Source organism: Eurypyga helias, unplaced genomic scaffold, assembly GCF_000690775.1.
Source record: "Eurypyga helias isolate BGI_N326 unplaced genomic scaffold, ASM69077v1 scaffold11732, whole genome shotgun sequence".
In the NCBI taxonomy this organism is placed as follows: domain Eukaryota; kingdom Metazoa; phylum Chordata; class Aves; order Eurypygiformes; family Eurypygidae; genus Eurypyga; species Eurypyga helias.
In genome coordinates this window covers 44328-71639 of record NW_010235473.1, presented here as the reverse complement: position 1 = coordinate 71639, position 27312 = coordinate 44328, and the positions used below count along the sequence as shown (strand labels likewise).

The following is a 27312-nucleotide window of genomic DNA, read 5'->3' as shown; positions in this document are numbered from 1 at the left end:
ACCTTATTGCAGCCTTCCAGTACCTGAAGGGGCCTACAAGGGTGCTGGGGGGGACTTTTTACAAGGGTCTGTAGTGACAGGACAGGGGGTAACAGGTTTAAATTGAATGTGGTGAGACTTAGATTAGACATCAGGAAGTTGTTCTTCAGAGAGAGGGTGGTGAGGCACTGGAACAGGTTGCCCAGAGAAGCTGTGGATGCCCCATCCCTGGAAGTGTTCAAGACCAGGCTGGATGAGGCTTTGAGCAACCTGGTCTAGTGGAGGGTGTCCCTGCCCATGGCAGGGGGGTTGAAACTGGATGGTTCACACAAACCGTTCTGTGATTCTAAGACCATCTGCAGTATGGGACAAATGCTCTTTACTTAGGAGGTACCAAGTTATCAGTAGGTACTATTTATGAACAACTGGCTTACCTGTACACTAAAATTTCAGACTTATCACAACCTCCTCCACGTTTGTGTTTCTTGCATATCTGTTTTAACAACTGAAATCAAACATGGTATTTCTAGTAGAAGCATTCAAAGTTGATTTCTTTGACATGAGAGAGAGGGAGATAATGTAAGGATTCTGCCCTGTGCGGAGAGTACATGCATTAGAAGAGTAGTGCAGACCAAAAAACATGAATCTGAAATCATGGAAGATTTACAAATATCTCTTTCAGTATTCATAGCCACTATGATGGAGAGAAGATGTTTACATTTAGGGAATGGAAAGATTTTAGGTAACATGAAAAGTGCGCTCTCAGGCTGTGTGGAACTGTACCGGTCAGTTTTGCTTAAAACCACGGGCAGTTCATTGCAGTTTATAAGTCCACACAAAAACCAAGTGTGAATCACCTCAACATCACTGCTGCCTCTGTGTTTAGCATCATACAGCCAACTTATTTAGTAAAAGTAACAGAAAATTTAGTAGGAAGAGGACCTTTCTGATTATACAGAAATTGATTCACTGGATAAAGCTTCTTTTGGTGCACAGGACGTTGCAGTGCTGTTTGAAGAGTGAAAGTCTTAAACATGTGGGAGGAAGTTTGCCACTTTTCTGTATCTCATTAGTTAACTTCCTATCTTAAACGAATATCACCATTTCCAAAACCAGCGGCTAGACAGCTTCAGAAGCTGAAGTCTCTTATTCAGCTAGTATAATTGATTTAGAAAAGATGTTATCAAGATAAGTTCTATCCATTGACCTACAAACATGTCCCCATCTTGATTTAGACTCATGACCTTTAAGGAAGTTCCAAGCTTTTAAACAGTCTGGTGTGGAAGCTGAGGTGTGGAAGCTGAGGAAGTGTGGTCTGGAAGGGTAGCTGGTGAGGTGGTCTGAGACTGTTCATACTGCCAGACTCAAGGGGTAGTAATGAATGGTTTACTGGCTTGTAACAAGTGGGATCAACACTTGCTTGTGTTATATGCCTTATCATTTTCATCTGTGACCTGAGTGAGGACATAAAAAGATGTCAGATGTGCTGAAGATGCTTCTGATTAAGGGCATTGACTGACAAGATGAATGGCAGAACTTCAGTGCAGGGGGTCTTTGACAAATGTGAGGGCTGGGCCAGCAACACCGTCAGAAACCCAGCAAGGTATAAGGTCTTGCAACCTGGGGTGCAATAACCCCATGCCTTTGTACAGTCTGGGAGATGACAGGCTGAGCAGCAGCCCTGCTGAAAAGGAGATGAGTAAGAACCATGAGTGCAAGGTCACCTCAGTATGGGCAACTGGCCTGTGTTGGGACAAGCATGGCCAGCAGACTGAGGGAGCCATTGTTGCTTTCTCTTGGCACTGGTGAGGCCATACCCGGAATACTGCACCCCGTTCTGTATGCGCAGAGAGCTACTGGGGTGGCAGGGGCCATGGAGCAATCGGGGGGCCAGTGAGGACAGGCTGAGGGAGCTGGGCTTGTTAAGTCTGACAGAGGAGGCTGGGGAGCGATCTAATAACAGCTTAAAAATACCAGAACGGTAGCTACAAAACTTGTGGAGCAAAATTCTTTTATGGTAGCGTTAGGTCATATAACAAGGGGCAACAGCTATATGTTGTAGTTTTGCAGTTTCAGACTGGACATAGGGAAAACCTTTTCCATTTCAGGTGGTGGTGTAGCACTGAAACAGGTGACCCAGAGAGATCACGAATTCTCTTTCTTTGGAGGTTTTCCAAACTTTGCCAGGTAAAATCATGGCTGGCCTGATCTAGCGTTGGTGGTGGTCCTGCTTTGGGCAAGGAGTCAGACTACAGACCTCTCTTCCAACCAGTGCTTTTGTGATTCTATGATCACTGAATCTGAATCACTGAAATCAATGGTGCTGCTGCACAGTTCTTTCCCTTGAGTCTTGTACTGAGCTCATTCTCTATTAGCTTGCATCCCGCATACCTGAGAGTCAAGCAAGATTTCAGAGTGAAGAGAGTATATGCTTGCTAAACACAACTGGAATTCTGTATACAAAAATGTAGCTGGAAGTCACTTCTGTCTCCCTCAAAGTGTTCCTCTGAGACTGCATGCTGAGTTAAATCTCTGCCAGTGTTTTCTGGTCTCTTTCCAGTTACAGTGAGAGGGCAGGGAAGGATGGGAACAGGAAGTAGAGGCATTTCTAAGGAATCTGTCTGCAGTAGTTGATTTCTTCAGTAAGGCAGTGATCCTGGTTTTTCCTGCAGCCCCTGCCTCGTTTTCTGATACTCACGTTGTACTCAGATACTGATGGCACACCCCTTGTGTGCCTTACTGTCCACACAATTGTCTACAGGGCTATTAGTCAAGTTGCAATGTGAATGATGGAGATAATAACCATTTCAAATTAAAATTGAAACAACTGATTTCTAATTAGTATTCACTATCTTGGTTAGTGTTTGCTTTGCCATGACATTCTGCTCAGTAGAATGAAACGCAACTGTAAATGGAATGTATTTTGCTTCATCAAAATCCATGTTCCTCTTGGCCAGGATTATTGATAAGTGATTCTTGGGTGAACCAAGGCTGATGTTTTGTTTAACACTTCTGGTTGTCTGTAATCAAGTAAGAATAGTGTTAATTACTCCCAATGCACCTAAGACTCTGTGCTCTAACCTTTGTGTGCCCAAATTAAATGCAGCCTTTCTTTCAGGGAAGCATAGAGCTATCTCATAATTTTCTATCAACTCTAACGTTTCTTTTTAAAACTGTCCTAAGCTAAATAAGGCTTCTACATTTTTATATGGCATTTTATGTGCTTCTGTTTGAAGATCATAGAATCACTAGGTTGGAAAAGACCTTAGAGATTATCCAGTCCAACCGTATCTGTCCGCCACTAAACCATATCTCTCAGCACCTCATCCACCCGTCTCTTAAACACATCCAGGGATGGTGACTCCACCACCTCCCTGGGCAGCCTGTTCCAGTGCGTGATAATCCTTTCGGTGAAGAACTTCTTCCTTACGTCCAATCTAAACCTCCCCTGGCGCAGCTTGAAACCATTAAGTAGAGATCCAGAAGATGTGGTGATGGTACTGTAGTGGAAAAACAAATCTTATAGCCTGTCAAAGCATTTTTTTTAACAGTACTAAAATTTTGCATCTGATAGCTTATTTACTTTGCATCATTTGTCTACATTAAGACAGACAGACAAGGGTTATGAAAACATGAAGGCTGTCGAGAGCTCTGTTGCACAGGTTTTTACAGGGTCAGATGAACACAAGTCACATGCAGGTGAAGCCTGAGTTATACCTGCCTAAGATTTTCAGCAGAAAGCCTACCTGTACCACATCAACCACTTTGGTTAAGACGCTTTTCCTGCTTCCTGCAGAGAGGTGTTCTGAGATGGTAAGGGGAGGGCCCTACTGTGGGAGGCTCTGTGCTCTTCCCTCTGTAGAACACTCAGCCTTACTGAGAAAGTCACTTTTGTCCAACAGCTTCTGTTCAACTACAGAAGCTATTTTTGGATTTTCAAAGTTAAGCATCTCTGAGCTGTAGCAATGCAAATTTCCATACTCTGGAGGAAAAAGAAGACATTTTCTTAACTGACTGTCTAGTATTTATAGTGGAGCATGTGACAACAGCAGACGTGCTTGAAGCCATCACTTTCAGGTTGCACACCTCGCCTTGGACTTTTGACATCCTAAAGGATGCTGGTATCCAGGGGAAACTGATAAAACAAAAGATGTTCAGTTCAGCCAGAGGAATGGATTTCATAACTTTAGTTATGGTTGAACCTGCCTCAAGGCTTGGAAGCCTTCTTTACTCCTTTTTAGCTATGATTCTATGATAACTCTGTAAGAAGGAAATGGTGGCAGTACTTGCTTAGGCCTAGTTTCTTGCATGTGTATCTCCCCTGAGTTACAGCCATCCTGGGTTTTTCTTAGTCCAAAGACCACTAAAATAATGACTTTAGGGTAGAAAGTGGAGGCTGAAGGTAACAGAGAAAAAGCTCGTGTGGAAGCAGGGCGGGAACTTTCTTCCACAGTTATTGACTGGAAGTTGGATGTGCCTGTGAGTACCATAACACAAAATCCTACCGCTTTAATACAAAAGAAACTCTGGAAGTGAGAGAGCACAGCAGGGACAGTAAAAATCAGCAAAGAGGCAAGAAAGCAAAGACAAGTCAGTTTTCAATAGGGGGAGCAGGGATTTAAACTTGGAAAGAAACTAAACCCTCCAGTAGTACTAATGCTCTAAGGCAGCCCCAGGAACCACAGTTACTTGCTGTCCAAAATGTACTTTCCCAACTCGGTAAGGGACTGAGGGAGATTACTGGAAGACAGACGGCAAAAAGAAACAGTCACAATCTATACATGAGTCACAGAAGCAACAGGAGGCACTGGCATCTGGTATGTGTACCTAAAACTCAACAGCTGGGGATCCAGAGTCATCTTGGATCACAGACCTCACTGATATGAAGAGAGAGGCGTGATACTGATACAGCTGCTCTGTGAAAGAAGAGCCAGGTGATAGTGAGATTTTTGGGAATCTTCCTGTGGGATTCAGCAAAACCTGGAATGAACTTGAGTGCTCTATCTGTGTCTGTGTGAATATGAATAGGTACAATGCTAGAATAATATCATCCAGTTTAAGGAGGTATTCCTCTCAGTAAGTGTGCATGCAGAAGAGCTCATATGTGGCAAGTGGAATAACTCAAATAGATTAATGTACTTCATACAAAGTGTAAAATTTTAAGTGGTACAATTGTAATCCAGGTTTTCAGTAAGATCCTAAAAACTGTAGTTCTCTTAGCCCTGTTGGGAGGTGAGTTTTCTTCCAGGTGACTGCATCCACAATGCTGTTTCATTCAGTCCTGATCTTCCTTCATCTTTTTTGTATCAGCTGTAACCCATATGGAAACATAGAAGACGCCAATTTTCAGGCATTAGTGTAACATTTGAGAAACAGATCATGTAAGCGCTGTATGACTGGGAAGCAAGCACTGATCGTGTAAATCAGCTTTGGCTGGAGGATATTAGCTCAAAGAAAGCTGGGGATTCCCTGTAACTATGAAGTTTCCCATGATAAGCCTCATGTTACGAATATAAATAACGAGAAACAACCCTTTTCAAGTAAACAAAAATTGCTGGCTTTTCTTAACAAGTACACCAAATGTCTTGTGTCTTTTCAGGAAGAACGAGAGGCACAGGCTAAAGCTGACAAGATTAAACTTGCACTGGAGAAACTGAAGGAAGCCAAGGTTAGAAAGGTGAGCTTTAAAATAGTGAAATGCTACCAGCTAAATATATTATAATTCTTCTCAATAATAATGCTCTTACTAAAATCATGAGGTGTTTTCATATTTTCTCTGTAACTTGAGATGTCTAAACATATTCTGTGGAGCTGTCTTGTCATCCTTTTGAATAGAAGTCTGGGAGAATGCTGCCTCTGAGTGACTTTTCAAGAGGACTTGGGAGGTTGTGCGTCTTTATTTTCCAATATTTGGGCAAAGCCCACTGTTCTGATAGGTCATTTTACAGAGAGTGGAATGTATGTAGAAGTGTTGCTTACTTACACTGTGTTGATTCCAGAAGTACTGAAGTCTTATTCTATGGTGGATGTGGATTTAGCTAATTGCAGTTAAATTAATGAGGGTCTTCTTGCTAAATCCTTTTACAGCAGTGTAGTAATGTACAAGGATAATAGAAATTATTTTAGACCAACAGATGAGGAAGCTTCCAGCCCATGTCTGCACAGGGCTGCAGTGTGTCATGTAACTGTCCACTCATCCTAAGCTAGTGTTCCATACAAACTCAGCAGAAGCTGCAGACATTCAGTAACTCTGGAAAATGGACGTGAAGAAAAAAGTCATGACCTTTCAGTCTTGCTAAAATTAGAGATGGGAAGTGCTGGAGATCAGATCCTGCAGGGCTTCCAAGAAGAATTGAAGCTTCCAATAAATTTGGGAGTGTCTGGACTCGAGATGGTTCCCACAGAACACTCTGTTCGTGTACAAATGCCACTTTGAAAAAATGTGTTGGGAGGATTTCACCAATGTTGTCTTTGGAATGCTCTATAACTAAACTTACGACTGCTCACTGGTCACCTTCTGTTCCTTGCAGTTTTAGCACTTCTCCTTTGGGAGGAAACATTTATCTTGAAGACTTCCCCCTCCCCCCCTTTTCCTTCCCACTTTGTTTTCCACCCTGAGTATTTGGAAGCAGAGGGTAGAAGTAAGGCTTAATATCACCTAGTGACATAGGTGATGTTGCTGTAATGAAATTACTAAGACATTCTTGAATTCTAAATTGACTCAATAATTGTCAAGAAAACTGGTGGCTTCTCTTTTACTGAAAGTGGAGGGCAGAATCCAGGGAGGATGATGAAAAGCAAGCTCAGGGCCCTGGGCTTCAGGAGAGCAGACTTTGGTTTCTTCAAAGATCTGTTTGGAAGACTGCCATGGGATAAGGCCCTGGAGGAAAGAGGGATCTAAGAAAGCTGGTTAATATTCAAGGATCACCTCCTCCAAGCTCAAGAGTTCCATCCCAATGAATGAAGGGCCATGAGAACGATTAAGGAGCTGGAACATCTCTCCTATGAGGAAAGGCAGAGGCAGCTGGGACTGTGTAGCCTAGAGAAGAGATGGGTCTGGGGGGATCTTGTTAATCTATAAAAATGCCTGAAGGGAGGGTGCAGAGAGGGCAGAGCCAGGCTTTTTTCAGTGGTGCCCAGTGACAGGACAAGAGGCAGTGGACACAGACTGAAATACAGGAGATTCTATCTGAACATCAGGAAACACCTTTTCATTGTGAGGGTGACCGAACACTGGCACAAGTTTCCTAGGGAGGTTGTAGATTCTCCCTGCTTGGAAGTACTCAGAAGCCATCTGGACAGGGTCCTGGACAAGGGGCTGTAGGTGGCCCTGCTTGTGCAGGGGTTTGGACTGGATGACCTCCAGAGGTGCTTTGCAATCTCAACCGTCTGTGAAGATGGAAGCTGCATGCATGTTTCTGAGCAGTTGGCTATAACCAGGCAAAAATACCCTTTTTTCACAGACTTTGTAGATTATGCATGTAAAACATTTCTTTTTCTCTGTAATCCGCACTACAGCTCAGTTGCTTATTTTAGAGGAAGATATTTACAGTGTTGGAATGAAAGCAAGTTCACTTTTTTTTGTTACGCTTGCTTTTACTTTTCAGAGATAGTGTAGATTTTGTCTTGGGGGTCATCACTGTTTGCTTCTACCTGATCTTATTGCCTCTACTGTACCAAAGCTTGTTATGCACACATTTTAAAATAAGGAGCATTTTAAACAAGACTATATGGAGAAGTCCTCCCAACTCACCAGTTTAATTCCAGTTTCCATGTACAGATCCTGTAGATAATTTTTATTGTGTTTTCAGTACTAATTGAGCATTTGAAGTACTTTCCTTATGTATTTGTGGTTCTTTATCACGTCTTATGCACTTCGGCATTTTCTTGCCCTGTTCCTCTCTGAAAAAGAGTGCACACTGTTTCTTGTTTAACAAATACTTCACAATATGAAGAAATAATGAGTGTCTTAGGTTAATTTGGTCAACATAAGTAACTCATCTGTTTATTGATGGATGTTGGACTACTGCCTATCTTAGTACAATCTGATTTCAGGTTAGGCTGTTGGCATGGCAAAATACTTTCATTCTTTTTCTTATTGAAAACTAGACTTTCTGCATTTCTAGCTTGCACTAAGGACACCCTGTCCTTTTGTACTTGGTTTCCCTATCGAGAATTTTCCTTAATTGCACATCTAGTAGATTTAGAGAAGAGATTAACTTCTGCTTTTCCTCCATAGCAATTGCACCTTTCCTGAAGTCTTGCACAGGGCAAGGTTCAATTTCCTTTTTTGAGAAAAGGTCTTTATTTTTATGGCAATATAATGTGAAAGATTCCAAGCTGTTTTATCCCCTCAGCTCACTGTGGGACAGGGTACCTTTGAATCAGTAATAACCTTCAGCTTTAATCTTTCTTATCTGTGTTAGCAGATTCTGACTAGCCTTTTACTTGCTTCTGAAATTAACTGACTCTTCTGTGACTCTGTACTCAGCTTGTTGTCAAGGTGCACATGTACGATAACAGCACAAAGTCACTAATGGTGGATGAGCGTCAGGTGACACGGGATGTTTTAGACAATCTCTTTGAGAAAACCCATTGCGACTGCAACGTCGACTGGTGTCTGTATGAAATGTACCCAGAGCTGCAAATTGGTAAGTGGCCGAGTGACAGAGCATATAGCAAAGACATATCGTGCATACTATGCTGTTGGTAATCTTGAAAAGATAATTAATAACATTTCTCCATTTGACTACTGATGTTGGAACATTACAGTCTCTAAGCTGAGGGATGCTGCAGGAATGTACTTGGGCTGTTCTTGCTCTACAAATGAGCCTTCTGTTCGTCCATGCTGTGAGCTGCTGAAGGCTCCTTGCTCACCACCATTTCCATTATTCCATTTTACACAAAATGAAGGGACCATATGAATTTCACTATGTCTGTCAAGACAGTGGCAGACCCAAGCACACCAGTACTCAACTGTACTCTTTGAAGAGAGGATGCAGTGCTGAAGTGCTGCCAGCAGGCTGTTACAGTCTGGCCAAACAAATGTAATTAAACAAGGCTGTCTGAGAATCATTTCAGTTGTTTCTAATGCTTTTCACTTGGGATGGTCATTTTCTTAAGTGTATTTGTGAACAGGATATTGCTCTGATGGGGCTGCAGCTCTTCTGGTGGTACCTTGTGATTTAGGAAGTAACAAACCTGGCCTCCAGGTCCCTAGGAAACAGCTGTGCAAAACTTATGCATCGTTTGGTGCAACTTAATGAGTTTTGTTTGAGTAAGGCTGCAAGGCCTGCTTAAGAATGGAGTATTCTCTAATTGTGAGTTATTTTAGAATCTTTTTATTGTCCAGGCTGCAGAGGTATTCACATCAAAAAGAAAATTGCCAGAAATTTCTTCCAGGGTCGCATTTGACCTAGAGAAATGGGAAAGTTTTCTTGTCTTGGAAAGTTGTTCCCTCTGGTCTGGAGTGACTTGGACAAACATTTCTGAGTGTGTTAGTATGACGACATAGAAAAACAGATTGTTTCCTGAATCCCCATAGTCATTAAAAATAATGTACTTGTGTTTCTTCATAATCTGGACAGACATTTTGAATTCCCCATCACACAATTAAAACTGAAGGCATCAGGGAGATCTTATGCTACAAACATTGGGGTTAATGGTTAGACTTTTTTTATTTTTAAAGTAATAATTACTTGTGTTACTTTAGTCCCAGCTAATGCTAGGTGCTTTGCCCTGGTGTTAGGGGATTTGTGTGGTAAGGAATTACTCTCATAACGAACAAAAACTATTTTAAAAGCCAGGACAGAAGAAGAGTAGGAAAAGAAATCAGTAGCTGGTTCAGGAAAAGTCTATGAACTCCTGATGCAGTGGTCTGCCACCAGGTCTAAATCAGCTGGGAATGGAGACCTTTTTGCTTGCAGAAGGGAATTTCAATATGGATGGAATGGTACATATTCTTTCTTCTGCTTCCAGACACACCAACACACAGTTGATTTTGTTGAAAATCAAAACAATGTGAACTATTCTCTGTTCTTGTCAGTATACTTTTTGGCAGTTCTTGGTAGCCCTGTTATTGTCAGCATGCTTAGAAGACAGGCTTTCCTGCCCTTTCCCTGTCTGCCTGCTTTCCATCTTCATATTCAAGAGAATAAGATTAAGTTTACTTTTAAGAAGCAAATCTAACTAGCACATATTTCAGGCTGAACTGAAAGTCCAAGCTAGTTTTATACCAGAAGATCCTTGACAAAGTATCTTATATATACTTTTACTTTGAAAGACAGTCATTGCAAATAAAATAAACTACAGTTTTTAGATTAATGGCATGTTAATTATCACGAATAAACTCGGTAGTGAGATGGTGATATAACACTGGGCTGTACATCACAGCATGTATTTTGCAATAAAGAGTATTGCCTTATAGTAGGCATCCAAATTTGACTCTCTTTTTTAACAATAATTATAAAAAAGACCCTCCAGAGGATGGTAAGATAAGACCTTTTATACAGGAAAACCTGGTACTGGAAATGAAGAAACAAAGTTATAGGTGGCAAAATTAGTGCTAATAACTAGAGTTATGACCTGAGAATTTTTATGGCTGTCTTGGACTGTAAGATACTCTTCACCCTTCAAACCATCACTTGGGTTTTATATGTGCTTTATATTTCCAGTGCATTGCAACAGTATCAGTTGCTAAATGGAAAGTGTTATGTTGCTTGTGCTGTTAAAAGTTACTGTGTACATGTGAACTGTCCCTGAAGCTGGTCTCACTTTGTGAATTTAATTCACAAAATTTAGGTTTGATGTGACATACTGAACTCTTGTCAAAAGTAACAAGAAGTGTTAAATAAAGCCTGCAAAACACATGCTCCGTTATCTCATCTTAGACTACATCAACCCAGGCCATTGAAAGATGTGATCACCACACATCACTGAAATGTGGGAGTACAGCTGTTCCCAGGGAACTGCCAAAATCATACTGAAAATGGGAGCTGGGTGAATTCCCTGCCACAATACAGAATTTGTAGAACAATGCAGTTTGGGTCTTTCCAAAATTACCTTCAAATTATGTTCAATTCGTTTTCCTTCCAAAGGGGGTTTATGTGTCTGTTCAGCTACTTTACACAAGTGAAACCACAGAAGGAGGGATCGGGGTTACTTAATCGCAGCTTACCCTGTGGCTTTCCTGGGTGGAGGATCTGGGTTCAGATCAGCTCAGGAAGGGAGAGAACTGACATTAGGTCTCCCATATCTGTGGTGAGGTTTTTAACTACGGAGATGCTGGGTGAAACACTGTATCTTCACATCAGTCCTCAGCCTGTCTTCCTATTTCCTCTGTTTTGCTATTTCTGTTTTTCAAAACAGTTGCTTGAAACAAAACATTTTCTTTTCAGTGCATAGAATTCTCCCTGTTGACAGAAAGTATTTTCTCATTTGTTCCAATAAATAAAAAGACAATGAAATGAATTTTTACTGTTTTTCTTCAATACAGTAGCCAAAGTGGATATATATCCCCCTCCCAATTCCACTGCAAACTTTAAAAAACAAAAACCATTGAGAGACATGGGTGTAGCCATCTACTCCTAGTAGGTCACTGTTTCCAGACTTGGCAGTCTGTGGGCAACAGTACAGAGATGCTGGAGGAATCCAGCATCATGCTAGAGCTACATAAGGCATCTTCTGTACCCGACTTGCCCTTCCACATGACACTATTTTTGTGTGGTTTTGCACCCTTCGCAGTGGAAAAGAGTGCCTGGCTCTCCAATTCTGAGTGAACATCAGATAATGAACACATTCTTACACAGGAATTTCTGCAGCCTCAGGAGAGGGAGGAGAGCCTTTGAGTATCTTACCTTAACTTTTCTGTCTCTCCAGAAAGGTTTTTTGAAGACCATGAAAACGTTGTTGAAGTGTTGTCAAACTGGACTCGAGACACTGAGAATAAGATTCTGTTTTTGGAAAAAAGTGAAAAATATGCTTTATTTAAAAATCCCCAGGTAAGCTAACGTGGTATTTGGAGAAGAGTCTAAAATGATGTCATTTAATCCATATGCCTCCTGTTACATTATTAATTTGCTTTCAGCTCTGTCAGTTCAGAATTAGAGAAAGCAAAATTTGTACTTCCAACAAAAAAAAAAGTTGAATCCAAGGATTTGAAAATGAGTACTTTATGTTCTTTCCTGATACTATTTTAAAGTCTCACCTGCAGTGGTAAAAAATGTGGCATGTAGTTCACTGGTACAAGCTGTTGCTTAGGTACAGCTCTCAGAACTGGGGTGAGGTGACACAGCTGTGAAACCCTGGCCTTTGTCATTACTACAGTTTCTTCATTATTTCTACTTGATGAAAATCAACATTTCCTTGAAGATCCAGTTTTTGCCAGTTGTATATGACACTTGATAAAGAGTATGCTGAGTACTACAGAGAATTTATCTGGATTTCATTGAGACTGGGGAGAAAAATTGTGTAAACCATAACCTGTGCACACTTAAGATCGTGAAGAGGGTCTGCACATTGAATTGTGTCAAATTATTCAGGATGGGTGTACACACAAATCATTTTTCCTGTGATGTGTGGTTGAAACTGTATTTACAAACACCCTAGCACATACAGTTGATAGATTCGGAGGCAGTAGGTCTTTTCCCCTTGTCAGCGGTCTGTTAGCTCACTGGGCATCTGGTTTGTTCCCGAGGGCAGCAAGAGAAAAACAAGCGATTCAGCATTGCTGAAAAAATGAATCAAATATATTTGGCAGCAAATCTCACCAAGCTGCTCATTAGGAAGTTGGTTTGTTTTTTTTAGAATGAGCCAGTGTTTCAAATCAAACCTGCAGAGAGGGAGTTTCCTTCGTTGACATTACAAGTATCCACAGTCAGGGAAAGAAAACTTACGCTATGGTGTCTGTGGATTGATGTTGATTTTTAGTATGAAACAGCAAAGCCAAGTTTGGAAGTAAAACATGCATGGTGGCTCAAGTTGTCATACTTTCTAATGCACATAAACATACAGAGCACCAGAGGTTTGATTCTACGTTTGATTTGTATGCTATTTGCGGTGGATGGAGTTCCCCTAGGAAGTAAATCTTTGATGAAAAATCTGTATATTTTGATTGCAGTGGCCTTCAGAAATAAACATGACCTAAACCAAAACCAGAGTAAGAGTGTAGCTCTGTCCTCCCATCTCAGGACATGCTGAGATTGGTCTGGACATGTCTGCAAGTCCTTGAGCTTCAACTCCTCTCTGAAAACCTCTACAATGAACAGCCTAAGGAAACTGTATCAGTTGTGGCTATCAATCTGTTGAAATATTTTGTCTGTGATAACGTTTAACCATCTGTCAGGCTTAGTGAACTCAAACATTGTGAGGCAGGCAGAATAGTACAGTCATATTGGCAGTTTGTCCTTTTGTCAGAAAATAATCAGAACTGTGCAGACAGAGCTCACACTAGGTAATGAAACATGGGAAGGACGTGATCTGGAGTGAGTCCCTGCAAAGGTAAATCAAGCGGAAATGCTGTGTTGCTGGGGGGCAGGGTGTATGATTACCTACCTAACTACTTACGGAAGCCACAGTGTAACCAATGAGAAACTGAAATCCAGTGCTTTTCTGCTGCACTCAGTATGTTTTGCCTTCTCCCAGCGCAGTCAAGGCTGCTGCTGCGTAAACTCACTTCATGAGTACAGGAATTGCAGAATGCTGTTTTGACACAACCAGCCGTAGCACAGCAGCAGTTGGAGTCCTTGATGTTATTTAGTGCTCGTTCTGTCGGGGGGTGTCTGTAGAGAGCTCAGTTTGGTAATTTGCAGATAATTTTCTGGGAAGAAAGCAGCAAATTCCGAAGGTAGTCAGTTGCCTACGACTTATTGTTAGACACATTAGTGATACTACGTTTTCGTTATGGTGGTTTGGCACAATTAAATGCTTTAAAAAAATGAATGGTAAAGATGTCCATATGCATTGCTAAAACAGGTGGACTTCTGGAGAAGGTCTGTGACCTGTTCATGGATCCTTTCTGTGAAGTAGTTCCATACCTGGTATAGATTAAACAACAATTAATTAAATGTGTTTAATTTTCTAAGGAGGAACTGAACTTCTGAAATGCAGGATCTGCCCTGTTTGTCTGTGGTAGCAAAATGCTGCTCAGCTAATGCCAGTGGCTTTTTTTGCAGATTGTCATGCAGTCCTCTAGTATTTTTTTTGTGGTTTTGTTTCTGTAAATGATTTTTAGAAGTATTTGGAATACATTTTGGAAAAAGCATTTGCAAAATCCTCAGGTCTCCCCCTCTTCACAGTGTCAGACACACCTTTGCCCTTTCTTTATTGTGATATAATTTACCCTGCACGGAACTCACACTAAAAGACCATTCCATCGATGACGTCGGTGACTCATCTACAGAGATGGAGCGTCACAAGTCTGTGACTATGGAGTGAAACAGAAATACATATTGGTACATGTACGAATAAAGAAAACCTTTGTAACATAGGAAAGGCGGCGCTTTGTCATGCGGTTGAGTGATGCTGTGCTGAGCTCTTGAAAGGAAAGATTGTCAGGTCTCAACACCTCTTTTCAAAAAGCTTAAAGAATAATTCTCAGCCAAAAGAGACTCTAAAAAAAGAACACCGTAGGAAATACTTTTGCTTCATTTAAACAAGGTTATTTGTAAGGGGCAGCTGAATCTAAACTCCTGACTAAATGCTGGTCATGGTCTTAGAACACTGTATTTGATTTTTTTGCTTACATGGATTTTGAATTCCTGTGTTTCTGTTTTTCTGAAACAAGCAGACACAATGAATTCAAAAACCGTGAAGGTAACACCACGTGCATGTGGGTTTTTATTACTATTTTTGGACAGTATTTATGGAAATTAATATACAGTGAGTACTTTAAGCTTCTGCTCCATCATATGTAAGCAAGAGCTATACCCTCCGGTGGAGAAGCAATACACTGAATTGACATTTTATTTCTTCTGAAAAGCAAGAGTACTAAGCAGTGTGAGAAGGAGGTGGGGTAAGAATTTGTAATGTCTTTCGTAACAGGACAGCTACAGCGAGTTTCATGCTTCACTACTTCCTTTGAAGTCAGTGGAATTGGGCTGGTCTCCACAAGGTGATACTTCTGTTTTTCACCAATTTGGCCACCTTTATGAATCAAGTTTCTTATTTTGTCTCCACTGTTACCCAGTGATGGAAACATTGAAGGGTGGCAGGGAACCCAATTTTTGAATGTGCTGGCAAGTGCACAAAGAAACAAATTGAGAAAAGGGAAGTGTTTTTCACTTTACTCCCAATGTTTAGTAATCTTAATTTCTTTTTCTACTAGTGTATCTCAAACCATGGTATAGTTTTGGGTTGAAGATACTACTTCAATAAATATTTTTCTTTTTCTACCTTGGGACTGTAACACAGAAACCGTCTTTACACAGTTGAACCAAAAATGCTCAACTGCTCATCTCTGCAGCAAATAACCCAAATGGTGCAAACAAAGAAAACCAAATGACAAAGTATGCCAGCATACTTTGTTTTATTTGTTAAAATAACTCTTTATGTTTGCTTTCTTAGATTATCAGCCCAATAGGATGAATCCAGCTCATTGAGCTCAGCTCTCTTATCAGGAGACATTGTCTTTTGAATGTAAAAAATAATTAATTCTCAAATCTGTAGACACATGCAGAGAGCTGCCCTGTAGCCACATCTTGTCCCATTAATGACCTGACATCCCAAACCAAATATGCATTTCCCAGTGGTGTCCTCAGACAGGAAAGAGCTTGCCTTTTATCATGACCTTTGACTACCAGACTTGGAATGACCTCTTGTGGACACATGTGGTTTGCCTTCTATAGGATGAATGCTTCTGATGAAAAAATAGGAGACCACACAGTGATAAAGCAAGTACAGCATACAGTCTGCTCCCCAGGTTTTTATCCACTGACAAATAATAAGTACCATGTACTTCCAGATTTCAGGGCAGAGGCATAAGGGAGGTAATCAGTAATAAATGAAATGTGTGTTGACAGGTGAAAGATGACAGTGTACATCTGTCTAACGTTGGTTTAGGTGACAGAGCCCTGTTTCCCTAATGAAAAAGCTGCATTGTTAGAGATCCAGTATGGATATCATTACAAACTTTCTCTCTTTACGATTGATTATGTCAGTACAGGGTGGTCTGTGTTTCTCCTAAATAAATGCCAGATGCCTGAATGTGAATCAGTTGTAATCAGAGGAGCTTTGTTTTCTTATTATCAGTGCACTGAAGGCTGACTGAGCCAGATGAATGCCCTCCCCACTGGTAATAAAGCTGATGAGTCAAGCCTTGTTGAGACAGTGATAAGGTGTACTTACCTTGATAAATCTTCACTGTGTATTTTAGGGGTTGTACTATGTCTTTATAATAATCTATAGAGTAAGAAGGCTTACAGCCTTGCGTGTCCCTCTACTTTACAAATCCATCCCAAAGTCTGGAGGCACGGCCAAGCCTAACAGTGCCATCTGAGGTTTCTCTTCCCACCTTTGTCAGTGCAAAAGTGAGTGGGCCAACATCAAGCCAGCAGTGCAGTGATAGCGCTCCCTGTCAAGAAGATCTGTTGTACCTGTACAGAGGCCTTAGCTGCAGCTGCTCAGAACAGAATCCTCCTTTCCAGTGGGATGAGTGGAGCATTGTCACTCACTCAGACCTATGGTTTGGGACTGCAGAGGCAGGCATCGCTATGTGGGTTGTACTGAGAGCACACTTTTAAGCTGGTTTTGGTTTTGAGTGGGTGTGGGTTTTTCCTGCTATGAATGCTTGTCTTCAGATGTAGTCATGAAGTTGTGGTCCTTAGGATTTGCTTACCTTCATCCAAGGACTAAAAATGTGCCCAGGCAGTCTGGAGCCAGCTGTGTGCTGCTGCATATCCTAGAGAAGAACACTGCTGTATTTCCTAGCATAACTGTTTTATCGAATGTTCAAGTTTCTTTTTTTATGTTCATACCACAGACATGGCAGCAGCATAGGCCATATTGCAGGTGGCTGCCTTTCTGCTGTCCCCTGTCTGACTTCATGTGAACTTCTAAGAAAACAACTTTTAAAGAACTGTTTTTAAGATCATCCACACCTCTTCCCTTTCCTCTCCTGGTGCCCCTCCAAAAACCGTCTGCTATGAGGCTTGCGTTCTGGCAGGCAGCTGTTCGTAGCACTGCTCGAAAAAGAAGATGTGGTTGTGTGGAAGAGCAGGGTTTCACTTCAGATAAACCTCGTTGCTATAAACATGTTACGCTGGCAGGGCAGATGGGTTGCTTGTTTGCTTCTGGTTTATACTGTAGCAATGTTCGTTCATTTACGCGCTTCTCATTTGGCTTTTGGTAGTGTTTGCATTTGTGTGGCAGTCACTGTGGAGTTCTAGGCACATAAATACGTTGCCATATTCTCATAAATATATTGCCATATTCTCATAGTTTTGAGACATGAAAAAAATAGAGATGAAAAGTCCTATAATCCCCTAGTTTTCTTCCTACAGAACTGCTGAAGAATTACAGAATTAGGAGTAATTTTTAAGTAGACAGCTTTCAAAATTTGTTAGATTTTAATGATTTTGTCTATTTTCTAGACAGTGGTGTTTGTTTTATGCCCTTTGTTCTGCAGACTTAGCTTTTTGACTCATTCCGGGGAAATCAGTAAGACTGTCCCCTGCATCAGGTATTTTCCAAACCCAAGCTCCTCTTCTACACGTACTTTTGTTTAGAAAATTAGAAAACACGAGAACTTTGAGTGTTGTCATTCTGGCCTCAAGCCAACGGATGGATCCAAATGCTACTTGGTGCATGGCATAGCTCCTTGATCTACTTCCTTTCTTCACACACCAGCCTCGCTGTCTGCAGGCAGCTGGGTTCTGCTGTCTGGATGTGCTTGATGTTGACCAAAGCCACTGCACATGCTCTGGCACACGAGTGCTAGCATGCTCCCGAGCTACCTTCCTGCTGCCTGAATTTACACGTAGGTCCAAGTGCTGTCCTTTTGTTGATCTCTACAATGCACATGGGTGTAAAATTGCTTTTGCTGTCCAACAGTGGGTGGCTTTAGTTTTTCTCATAACTGTATGCCTGAGATGTTGTGCTTCCTTGTTTGTAGGGCAAACAGGCACTAAGTACTCTGAGGGTGGCTTCACAGCCCTCTGTCACAGAAGCAGAGTCATTTCAAAGTGTAGGCTTTTGTCTCAGTAGGCTGGAGCACATGTGCCAAGATAGCACAGTGGTAGTTTCTTTTAGATTTGTGAATACCTTCTTCACTGGATAAAAATACTTCGCAGAGTTGAAAAGTATAAAGTAATAACTTTGGATGAAAGTTTTGGCATATAAGCACTTATGAAAAATTAAGAGCTGAGTTACATTCAGAGTGCCAGATATGAAGTCTGCAAATTATCAAATTGGATTCTTAAGAAAAATGTTTTCTAGCCTTTTGATTCATCATGTATCAGCACACAATAAAATGTTATGTTCTCTGTTACCTGTAGTGACATAGAAAGCGGTGAAAATTGGAATGGTAAAATCACACCCATTGATACAGAAAAACAACCAAAAACCAACCAAAACCATAAATCAGTGTCTTTATAATTTTGGGAGGATGTATATGCATAGAGAAAAGTTTGTATTACTTTTGAATTATATTAAAAATAAATAATTAAAACTCATGAACAGGCAGCTGTGAATCAAGTTTTCTATAAGAAGCATCCGCAAAGCATCTACCTCTTGGATCTGCTGGCTTGGGTACTCAGTACTGAAAGACTGAGTAACTGAAAATGCTTGTAGTGACCTGGTTACTTGTGTTGCTGCCTTTATAATGAACATCAATTTCTTTTGTGTCTTAATCAGAATTTCTACCTGTCAAACAAAGGGAAGAATGAAAACAAAGAAATGAATGATAAAAACAAAGAAGCTTTGCTGGAGGTAAGGCAGCTTTATAGGCTGATGATGTAAATGTCACTAAAACTCTGACACCGTCTCCATCTGCTCTGCAACAACAGCGTTTACACATTTGCCCGCTAAGAACTAGTAACAACAGGAAGTTCTGTGATGGTTGGTGTCTTTGTGTCTAAGGTTTAATATGTGGACTTTCCTCTACATCTGCTGCTCACTATTAAAAGTGCAGATTGTATGCCCTATCAGAGAAATTAAAATTAAGAGATGGAGAATTATTTTGTTTTTTCAGACCCCAGTGCCATGAAATGTTTTTACTTGCTATTTCTATGAAGAGTAATGCCATGATAACAATAAAAGCGGTGTTACACAAATATGAATGAAAGAAACAGCTTTGTCACACCCTTAGGCCAGCCCTTCTGACTTTATACTGTTAGTAAGGTGGTTCACTAGCAAACAGTTACCTTTTAGGTTAGAAGATGTATTTCTCAATACCTGAGATCATTAGCTGTACTACAACAGAAAAAGAACCTTTGCACTTTTCCAGAAAGTCTGTTTAGTTTCTTGCATTTACTGCTGATTTTTTACTTCAGTTATATATGTTTGCAAGAGAAAACTCCAGAGCTATATTAAGGAGAAAATTATCACAGTTCTCTTGGAAAGCATTTTGACTTTAGTGAAAGTTCATAAAGGAAATGCTGTTCTCGGGTGACTGTGGATTCATATTTCAAAATTAGTGCATCTCCTGAAGGCACCAGATGTCAACCAGCAGAAATCCTGGTAAATTCTAAATGAAAACGTGAAGTGATAAGTGTGTTGGCATTAAAAATTACCCAAAGGTAGGTCATTCAAGCAAACAATGAAGCATGTGTTTAAACAGTGTTGTAAATACTAGCATATATTTTAAAGTGAAAGCAGAGATTGAGAGGGATTTTTTTAGCTATTTTTAGAGCTCTACACAGTCTCTGAAGGTGCTTTCTATAGAAGTCTTTCTCTACAGAGCAGACACAGCAGTAGAGAAAACCGCCAGCAGCAGTACCAACAGTTCTGTTCTTATTGCCTGCACTGAACACATCTATGACGAGTTAAAACCTTTTGTAGGTGTTTTTTCTTGATGCATTGGAGAATGGGGGTTTTGCGAGACGCCTTTTCCCATGCAGGCACCCAGCTTGCATGGCTGAGTTGCCACGTTAGCTTGGAAAAGTTCCCTTTGCCCGTGTAAGGTGTTATCTCCCTGGTAGCTGCGTTCCCCACGTTTGTATGTTCACTGTCACAGCAAATGCCTTTATTTTTCTGCTGTTTATTAATAAGGTGTGCTTAAATCAATTTATTTTGTGTGTTATTATTTTTGTTGCACAGGAAAGCTTCTGTGGGACATCTGTCATTGTGCCAGAGCTTGAAGGGGCCCTGTATTTAAAAGAAGATGGAAAAAAGTCCTGGAAGAGGCGTTACTTCCTTCTACGAGCTTCTGGAATTTATTATGTACCCAAAGGAAAAACCAAGGTCAGGAAGCCAAATAATCCTTTTAGCAATAAAACAATTCATGGAGGTGAAAGTGAAGAACTCCCAAGGTGACATTTTAAGAGCACCGTCTGGTGCATCTGAGAGGGTTAGGTTTTTTCTGGTTTAACTTGGACTCCACCACTTGTGCAAATATTAGAATCCTGTCACGTTTCTCTCCTTTCGATTGCTATGGATAGATAAAAGCATTAATGAAATAGCACCCCTCTGGAAGTCAGTAGGGGAAAGAAAAACAGCACGGCACCCTTCAGCTGGTGTCATGCTGCCAAAATGCTTCCCTGTTAACATGGATCTCCTGTGGAAGAATATTATAAGAGCTCTCAAGTAAAATAATTTCTTATCACAAAAAAGATGGAATTTTACTTTGTTTGATACTGACTTTCTGCACCGGTAACCAGCATGCAGAGATGCTGTACATTTTTTCCTACAGTGATCTTTACCTAGAGAATGGGTTGTGCCTTTTAAGGCTATTTAAGACTGCCCTTTTGTGTAGAAGGATGCGAGACAGAGCATCCACCTGACTGAATCAAGTGCACTGGCATTTAGTATTGCAAAATATTTAAAGAGTCTGAATTGCACTGGAGAAGCAAAGGGGCCCTGGACATGTGGCACGTAAGTGCGGCTGGCTTCTCGTGTCCAATGTGATGAGGTGGAGTGGTAGCTTCTGGGACTGGTGGTGATTTTATTTTATTTTTAATTCTGAAAACCACTTCTCTTACCACTTACAGCTCTGCCAGTGCTTCATATTTGAAAATTCTGATGCTGATGATAGAGCTTTACTGTTATGATTTTTACTGTGAAACTTAACTGTTCTGCTATTCCCTGACTAAATTACAAAGAAAAAAATTGGTAGCTTGTAAAGGAATGCCATACTGCTGCTCCAGTGACCTGTGTTTATAACCAAATCTGAGTGAAACACAGACCAAGATTGCCTTGCTTCTTCCCTTTACCTGACCCTGAGATAAGAGCTTTCAGTCCTCAAATCATGTTGCACACACACAACATCCTATCAATTAGGAGCTAGAATGCTACTTGGGAGGCACTTAATGTGGAAGGAGCATAAGAATAGTCAAATGAGAAGTCCATCTTGCACGTTTCCTTGTAGCTGCCTTCAACGGGGGTCAGAAGCACAGTGCCAGTGCAGGGCAAGCATATGCCGATAGTTACCCAGCCTTTTTTCATCATCCAGTGATACCTCTTTCAGTGACTTTCCATCATAGTGCAAATGAGGAAAGTGCTTTCTTTTTCAGGTGATAAACTGCAAACAGGCTCAGGATGGAGCCACACAGTCACTTTGTAACCGCTGGCTTAGCTGAACACTTCATTGCTTGCTAGTTGTTCACAGCCTGTGTACTGCCCTGCCTGTAACTGAGCCATTTTAAGGAACTGTGTGAGTGCTTCAAATTCACTATATTATCAACTCAGCTGCTCACAGGGATTGAGGACCTTGAATCTTGTTCTTTAGGAGATAGTCACAGGTCTTTAAAACGGTACCACAATCAACTGTTTGCTCCTGCTTTTGTAACAGCCTTCAGCAGAAGGATGCATACATCCATGCCTCAGCCATTCCGGAGAAAGCCAAGTCTCTTAGCTCAAATCTGTGTTTAATTTAAATTAGTATCAGAATTCAGTAGAGCTCTTTAGGCAAAGCCCTGAAATGCTGAGAGTTCATTCCATGCCAGGTTGATATGAGGGGTGGACATGTGCCTTGCTGCAGTCATTCAGTTTTCGGTAAAGTGATCTTCCATTGAGGTACAGAAACAAGCAGTTGGCAGACAATAATATCTTCAGCTGCTGCAGCTGTTTTGAAATTCATCGTGTAATCCTGGTTTCACTACAAGTGAACAAAGTTACAGGAAGTGAAGCCTGGCATACTTTTGGCACTTCACGTTGGCTGTAAACTACAAATGTGAAAATACAGGGACACGTTCAGGTGATTTTACACAAGTGTCTTTGGTGGGTTTTGTTTTTTGGGGTTTTTTGTTAGCAAACCAGGCACCAGTCAGCATTGCTGTCTTAATTTTTTTCTTCAGCACTACTCTCCTTATATCCCATTCAAAAATATGCTGTTAATGGACAGGGTCACAAAATAATAGAATTGGAATTGCAGGTACAACTTCAAAATTTATGTTAATTGTGTTGCTGTGTCATGTTAACATTGCAGAAATACTAGTAATAAGTGCCTTTGTCCCTTGCATAAGAATTTGTCCCTTACTTAGAAGACAGTAACAACTGCATTCATATTGGTCTTAATTGCCATTACCTGGTTGATAAAAGAAGGGAACAACTCATTTTACTGTGTGGTTTTGGGCACGTTTAGGAACTTAATGTTGGAAAATCCTAGGCCCACACAATCAATGACAAGATCCCTGACATCAGCTTCAGAAGAGACAGGAGAGAGAGAGGAACCTTGTCTGCATACAGTTTGGAGCCTTTCCTCTTCCCACAAATCTTACTTGCAAACTCAATTTCTAACTATACTCAACTCAGGGGTATATTGTAATGAACGTATAAGAAAGAATGAGAACAACATAGAAGAACCATCATATGTGGAAATATGACCCAATTCTTAGGGGTAGAGAGGGTTTGTGGTTTGATTTTTTCTTTTTTTTTCCACAATTACCTGATTTTTTGCTTGTCCAACAGTGGACATGTGACGCAGCCTTTTTTGCATTCCCACTCAAAGGGTTGCAGAAGTTACGCTTTCTGTCAGAATTCTGCACTGAGAAGTGTGCCAGCAACAGAAACCTTGTTACTTTGGCAACATATTGTGAGCAAGCAAATATTTTGATAATTAGAAAAGGAATGATGGCAGGATATTTGAGAAAATTTAAAGCAGACCAGGTGAAATGTGTGCTTGTTTACTGATGGGAGTTTGTTACATACACCAAGGAAAAACAAGCTGCTAAAGCAGTTTAGAACCCCAGACCTTTCTCCACTCAGAATTGTAAGGGTGTGGTTACAAGGCCTCTATCTATTTTACTGAAGTTATTTTACTATAGTGTTCTATTTGATCTTGTTACCCATAACCCAACACCTCCAGATAAAGCAATAAAGCACAGCAAAACCAGAACTACAACAAAACGTTGCACTGTGTTATATATTATTCCTAATATGTACTGACCCTCTTCCAATAGGTAGTTTAAGAAGACACACACTTAAAATTCATCTTTCTTTGGTCAACTTCGTGATAGTTAAAAAAAAAATAAAAAGCATTTGCTTTCATACACTTGAATGAAGTCCTTTTAATGAATTTCACATCAAACATCAATTTGTTCTAACAGTGATGTGCTTGGTTTTCCTTTGTAGACATCACGGGATCTGGCATGCTTCATTCAATTTGAGAATATGAATGTTTATTATGGTTCTCAACACAAAGTGAAATATAAGGCACCTACAGATCACTGCTTTGTCTTAAAGGTAATGTACAAGAAAAATAAGTTATGCAAATGTCATACACAGTTTCTTTTATACGTAAACATGTTTACATTTGAAGGTCCGGAGACCCTGATGAGATAGAATACCTCCCGCAAAATCATGTCCATTTTCTTCCTCTCTTCATTGTTGATCAGCATCGTACCTTTAAAGCCTTAATTTTAAGGACCGGTAGGGCTATGCTATCTATCTATACTGCATCTGTGAAATTGTCCTCAGAACAAGGGTGAATGTTCTTCCAGTGCCTGGCTGTTGAGGGGACTGGACGCCTCATCTGGACAAATGGCACACAAGGCAGATACATGATGAGAAGGCTGGCGGTCCCTAATGTTGATGTTAAGACCACTATGGACTATATACTAAAATGTATGTCTACTTTTTATTTGCAGTGTAGTCATGCCTGTTGAGTGTTTTGTTGAACTGAGGTGCAGAAACTTGCAGGAATAGACACCTCAGTTGTGTAATAAAATATGCCATCTATTTGTGGCAGGAGGGCAAAAGACATTGTTCACCCAGTCATGAAAATCAGTGCTTGCTGTTGAAGTATCTCGTTGCTGCCTCTCAGGTATTAGCACTGCAAATAGACTGGCAGTTCTGCATTGCTCTCAGGAGAGGAAGAGAAGCCCATGCTTTTCACACAGTTCAAGTAGCAGAAATGAAGCTTTGAGGCTGCAGTAATTAGGCTTGTTTGTTATCTGTCATTGACAGAGACTTTAGAATACAGTGGGATTGCTGTGTACAAGACTGAAGATAGTCTTACTGCTGCTTCTCTATTTAAAGGCCTGCAGTGCAAATGATGTTGGGAAACACGGTATCTTGCCATCTCAGGGAAAAAGTATGGGAAACATTCACATCAGAAGTCACTTAGAATACCAATTTTCTGGCTGTAGCTGCACACTTAACGGCACTTTTTTATTCAGTTTCAAAATGTCTGCTAGCCTAATTTATACATGGCCAAGCAGAAGTGGTTTATAGACCCAGACTTATTTTCTGAAGCAGATGTATCTAATTAACACAGATGAGCAGCTTTAATACTGTAGTTCTCTGCAAAGTGCTCTGCAAAAACAACTTTATCCCTTTTTGTAAAACAGGGGTGAGTCTTCTGAAGTTAACAGGTAAGCATTATTTCTGAAAAATACGACTTATAATGGAAAAAAAAAAAGGGAAAAGGAGAGGTGATGTAAAAAAAATAAGGGGAAATTGATACTCTAAACAGATGTCTGGTCAAAGAGTATCTGAGTAACAGTTGTTCACATTCTGTTCAGATGAAAGTGAAAGTGATTTTTTGAAGTGTACGTAGCAATGTGTTTAACGGTTCATTGTGCTTAGGAAAACTTTCTGGACTTCATTGCTGCCTTGTGAAGAGGTATGGTATAAAAAAGAACTCACAAAAAAAGTTGCAACTCGACTGAAATTCTTGCTTCATGGGATGTGTGATGTTAGCGCTGTACGCTCAACATGAAATGAGAGGAACAAGATCAAAAGCTCACTGGGGGAAGCTTTATGTGTAATAGGCTTATAAATGTGTGAAACCTACTTAGCAAAACTGTTTGCTCTGATGCGTCTAAAATGTGTTTGCGGTATACTAGAATAAACATCATCTTGATATGATCATTATATCCGAGCAACACTACTTAGTGATGAATAAATTATGTTACAGTGATTGTTCTTCATTTTAATTCCCACAAATCAGCATTTTTGTAGATTCCTGACTGGCTCAGTTTCAGACTTGGCTTCTTTTAACAGCTGCCACTTGCAGTGGCTGGAGTTGGTCAGGAAGTATGAGCGAGTATTGGTATCTTCACATCTTCCGTTGGTTCACATGTGGAAGCCTCCCATGTGGCTTCTGAGGGTGATGCAATGGAGAGTTTCACATTTATTGTAATTTCTACATTATTTTGAATTATATATATACCTTTTTGAAGGCATGCAGCTGAGATGAGAAGGTTGGAGCCGAGGATGTAATACATCTTGAGATCAGTGGGCAAAGGAAAAGGGCAGAGTTAAATATTGGTCTCTCTGACTGGATGCTTGGTGACACAAAAGTGTGTGGACAGGAACATAGAGCCATTTATTACACTTAGTCACATTTTGTTCCTCTGTTATATGGAAGTCTCCCAGAAGAAAATAGCTCTCATGCTGGGAGGCACTTGTCTGGAGATATCAAAGGAAAACAAACCATCATCCTTGAGATATTTCTCATCCTGCCATATATTGAGAATAAAGTCCTCAAGATGAAATGACAGTACTTCTGCAGACAGGTGCAGTGAGCAAAAGGCAATAGATTTAACAGGTAAACATTTGTCTTTATTATACTGGTAAACCAGTGATTTTTGAATGAATTTGAATGCCCAGCTCAGTCCAAGCCAGATGGAAATTTCTCCACAGCCAAAGCTGCACTGCTGTGTCTTCAGGGCTCTTCCATTCCCCCGTGTGTGCCTTGGGATGGCGCGCTTCGCAGAGGTTCTCTTCCAGTTACTTGTTTGTGTTGGCTGCAGGAGAGGATTATCTGTCTTTAAAGTAAATGAGGGAAAGTAATTGGAAGAGTAGCAGCCCATGCTTGCTCTTCAGTGACGATGGCTGGAAACGAAAGGAGATTTTCACATCTTGCAGAAGAGGTTCATCTGTAGCCCTTATTAGCTCCAGCAAGCTGTAATGCCACTTGGAAAGTTTTTGAATAATAGCATACCACTACATTTTCTTAGAGAGTTGTTGCTTTCTGAGTACCCCCTTAGGAACCGTGTCAAAACAGTGAGCAGTCATCAGCCAGGTTATTTGCTCTGCTGTGTTTCAAACTTAACAAAAGAAACTGCCCAGCTGAGAGGCAGGAGACCAGCTGGTGATTTATAGTGCAGAAGAAATGCAAGGACTTAGCAGCCTCAGCAGTATCTTGCTTCTGTGCTAGGTGGAAAATCCTGATGAATTCAAAACCAGCTAATTTTTCGGCTCTTAGTAGAAAAAATACCATATTTATTTCTGACTGATTCAGTTAATTAGCATCTTCACTTCAAGAATAGGGAAAATGGCCTTTGTTCATTCAAATGGCCAGTGAGGTGGGCTGATTTGGAGATAAATATGGCCTCATGCTTGAAGGAAGCATCCTTTCTTTTCCTCCAGTCCCCATTTGAATGATGAGCCTTCTAAACAAATAACTAGGCTAAAAAAGTAACATTTATACCTGCCTTCAAAGGTCTTGTCTCATATTAGCAGGGAGAAAAGAGAAAACACTTGGTTTTGCCTCCTGCCAACTTTAGTCAGCTTTATGCTATGTCTTTTATGAAGGGATGGACTTTCTCTCCGATTTCTTCTCTTAGGCTACAGGCAAGTGAGGGGCTTGCAGAGGCAGTGAGCCTTTGGTCCTAGTGCCTGTCCCAGCTAACGTGTATCCAGTTGTCAGGAGCCGGCAGCTCCCTCTCTCCTGTTTCTTTTTTAATCTAGCCTTTGAATTTCAACATCAGTGGTCATACCAGGGTAGTAACCAGTACC

The 27312-nt window shown here is 40.7% G+C and overlaps 1 protein-coding gene across 2 annotated transcripts in view; it reads left to right on the top strand.

Annotated features, from left to right (window-relative positions):
• Window positions 1–27312, top strand: part of APBB1IP (amyloid beta (A4) precursor protein-binding, family B, member 1 interacting protein) — a 49995-nt gene that overhangs the window by 6282 nt on the left and 16401 nt on the right. For both annotated transcript variants that reach the window (XM_010146773.1, XM_010146774.1), the window contains exons 4-9: window positions 5579–5656; window positions 8471–8630; window positions 11857–11978; window positions 18826–18900; window positions 20230–20373; window positions 23701–23811. In XM_010146773.1, coding sequence (XP_010145075.1) covers window positions 5579–5656; window positions 8471–8630; window positions 11857–11978; window positions 18826–18900; window positions 20230–20373; window positions 23701–23811 — 690 coding nt within the window. The remainder of the gene's footprint in view (window positions 1–5578; window positions 5657–8470; window positions 8631–11856; window positions 11979–18825; window positions 18901–20229; window positions 20374–23700; window positions 23812–27312) is intronic.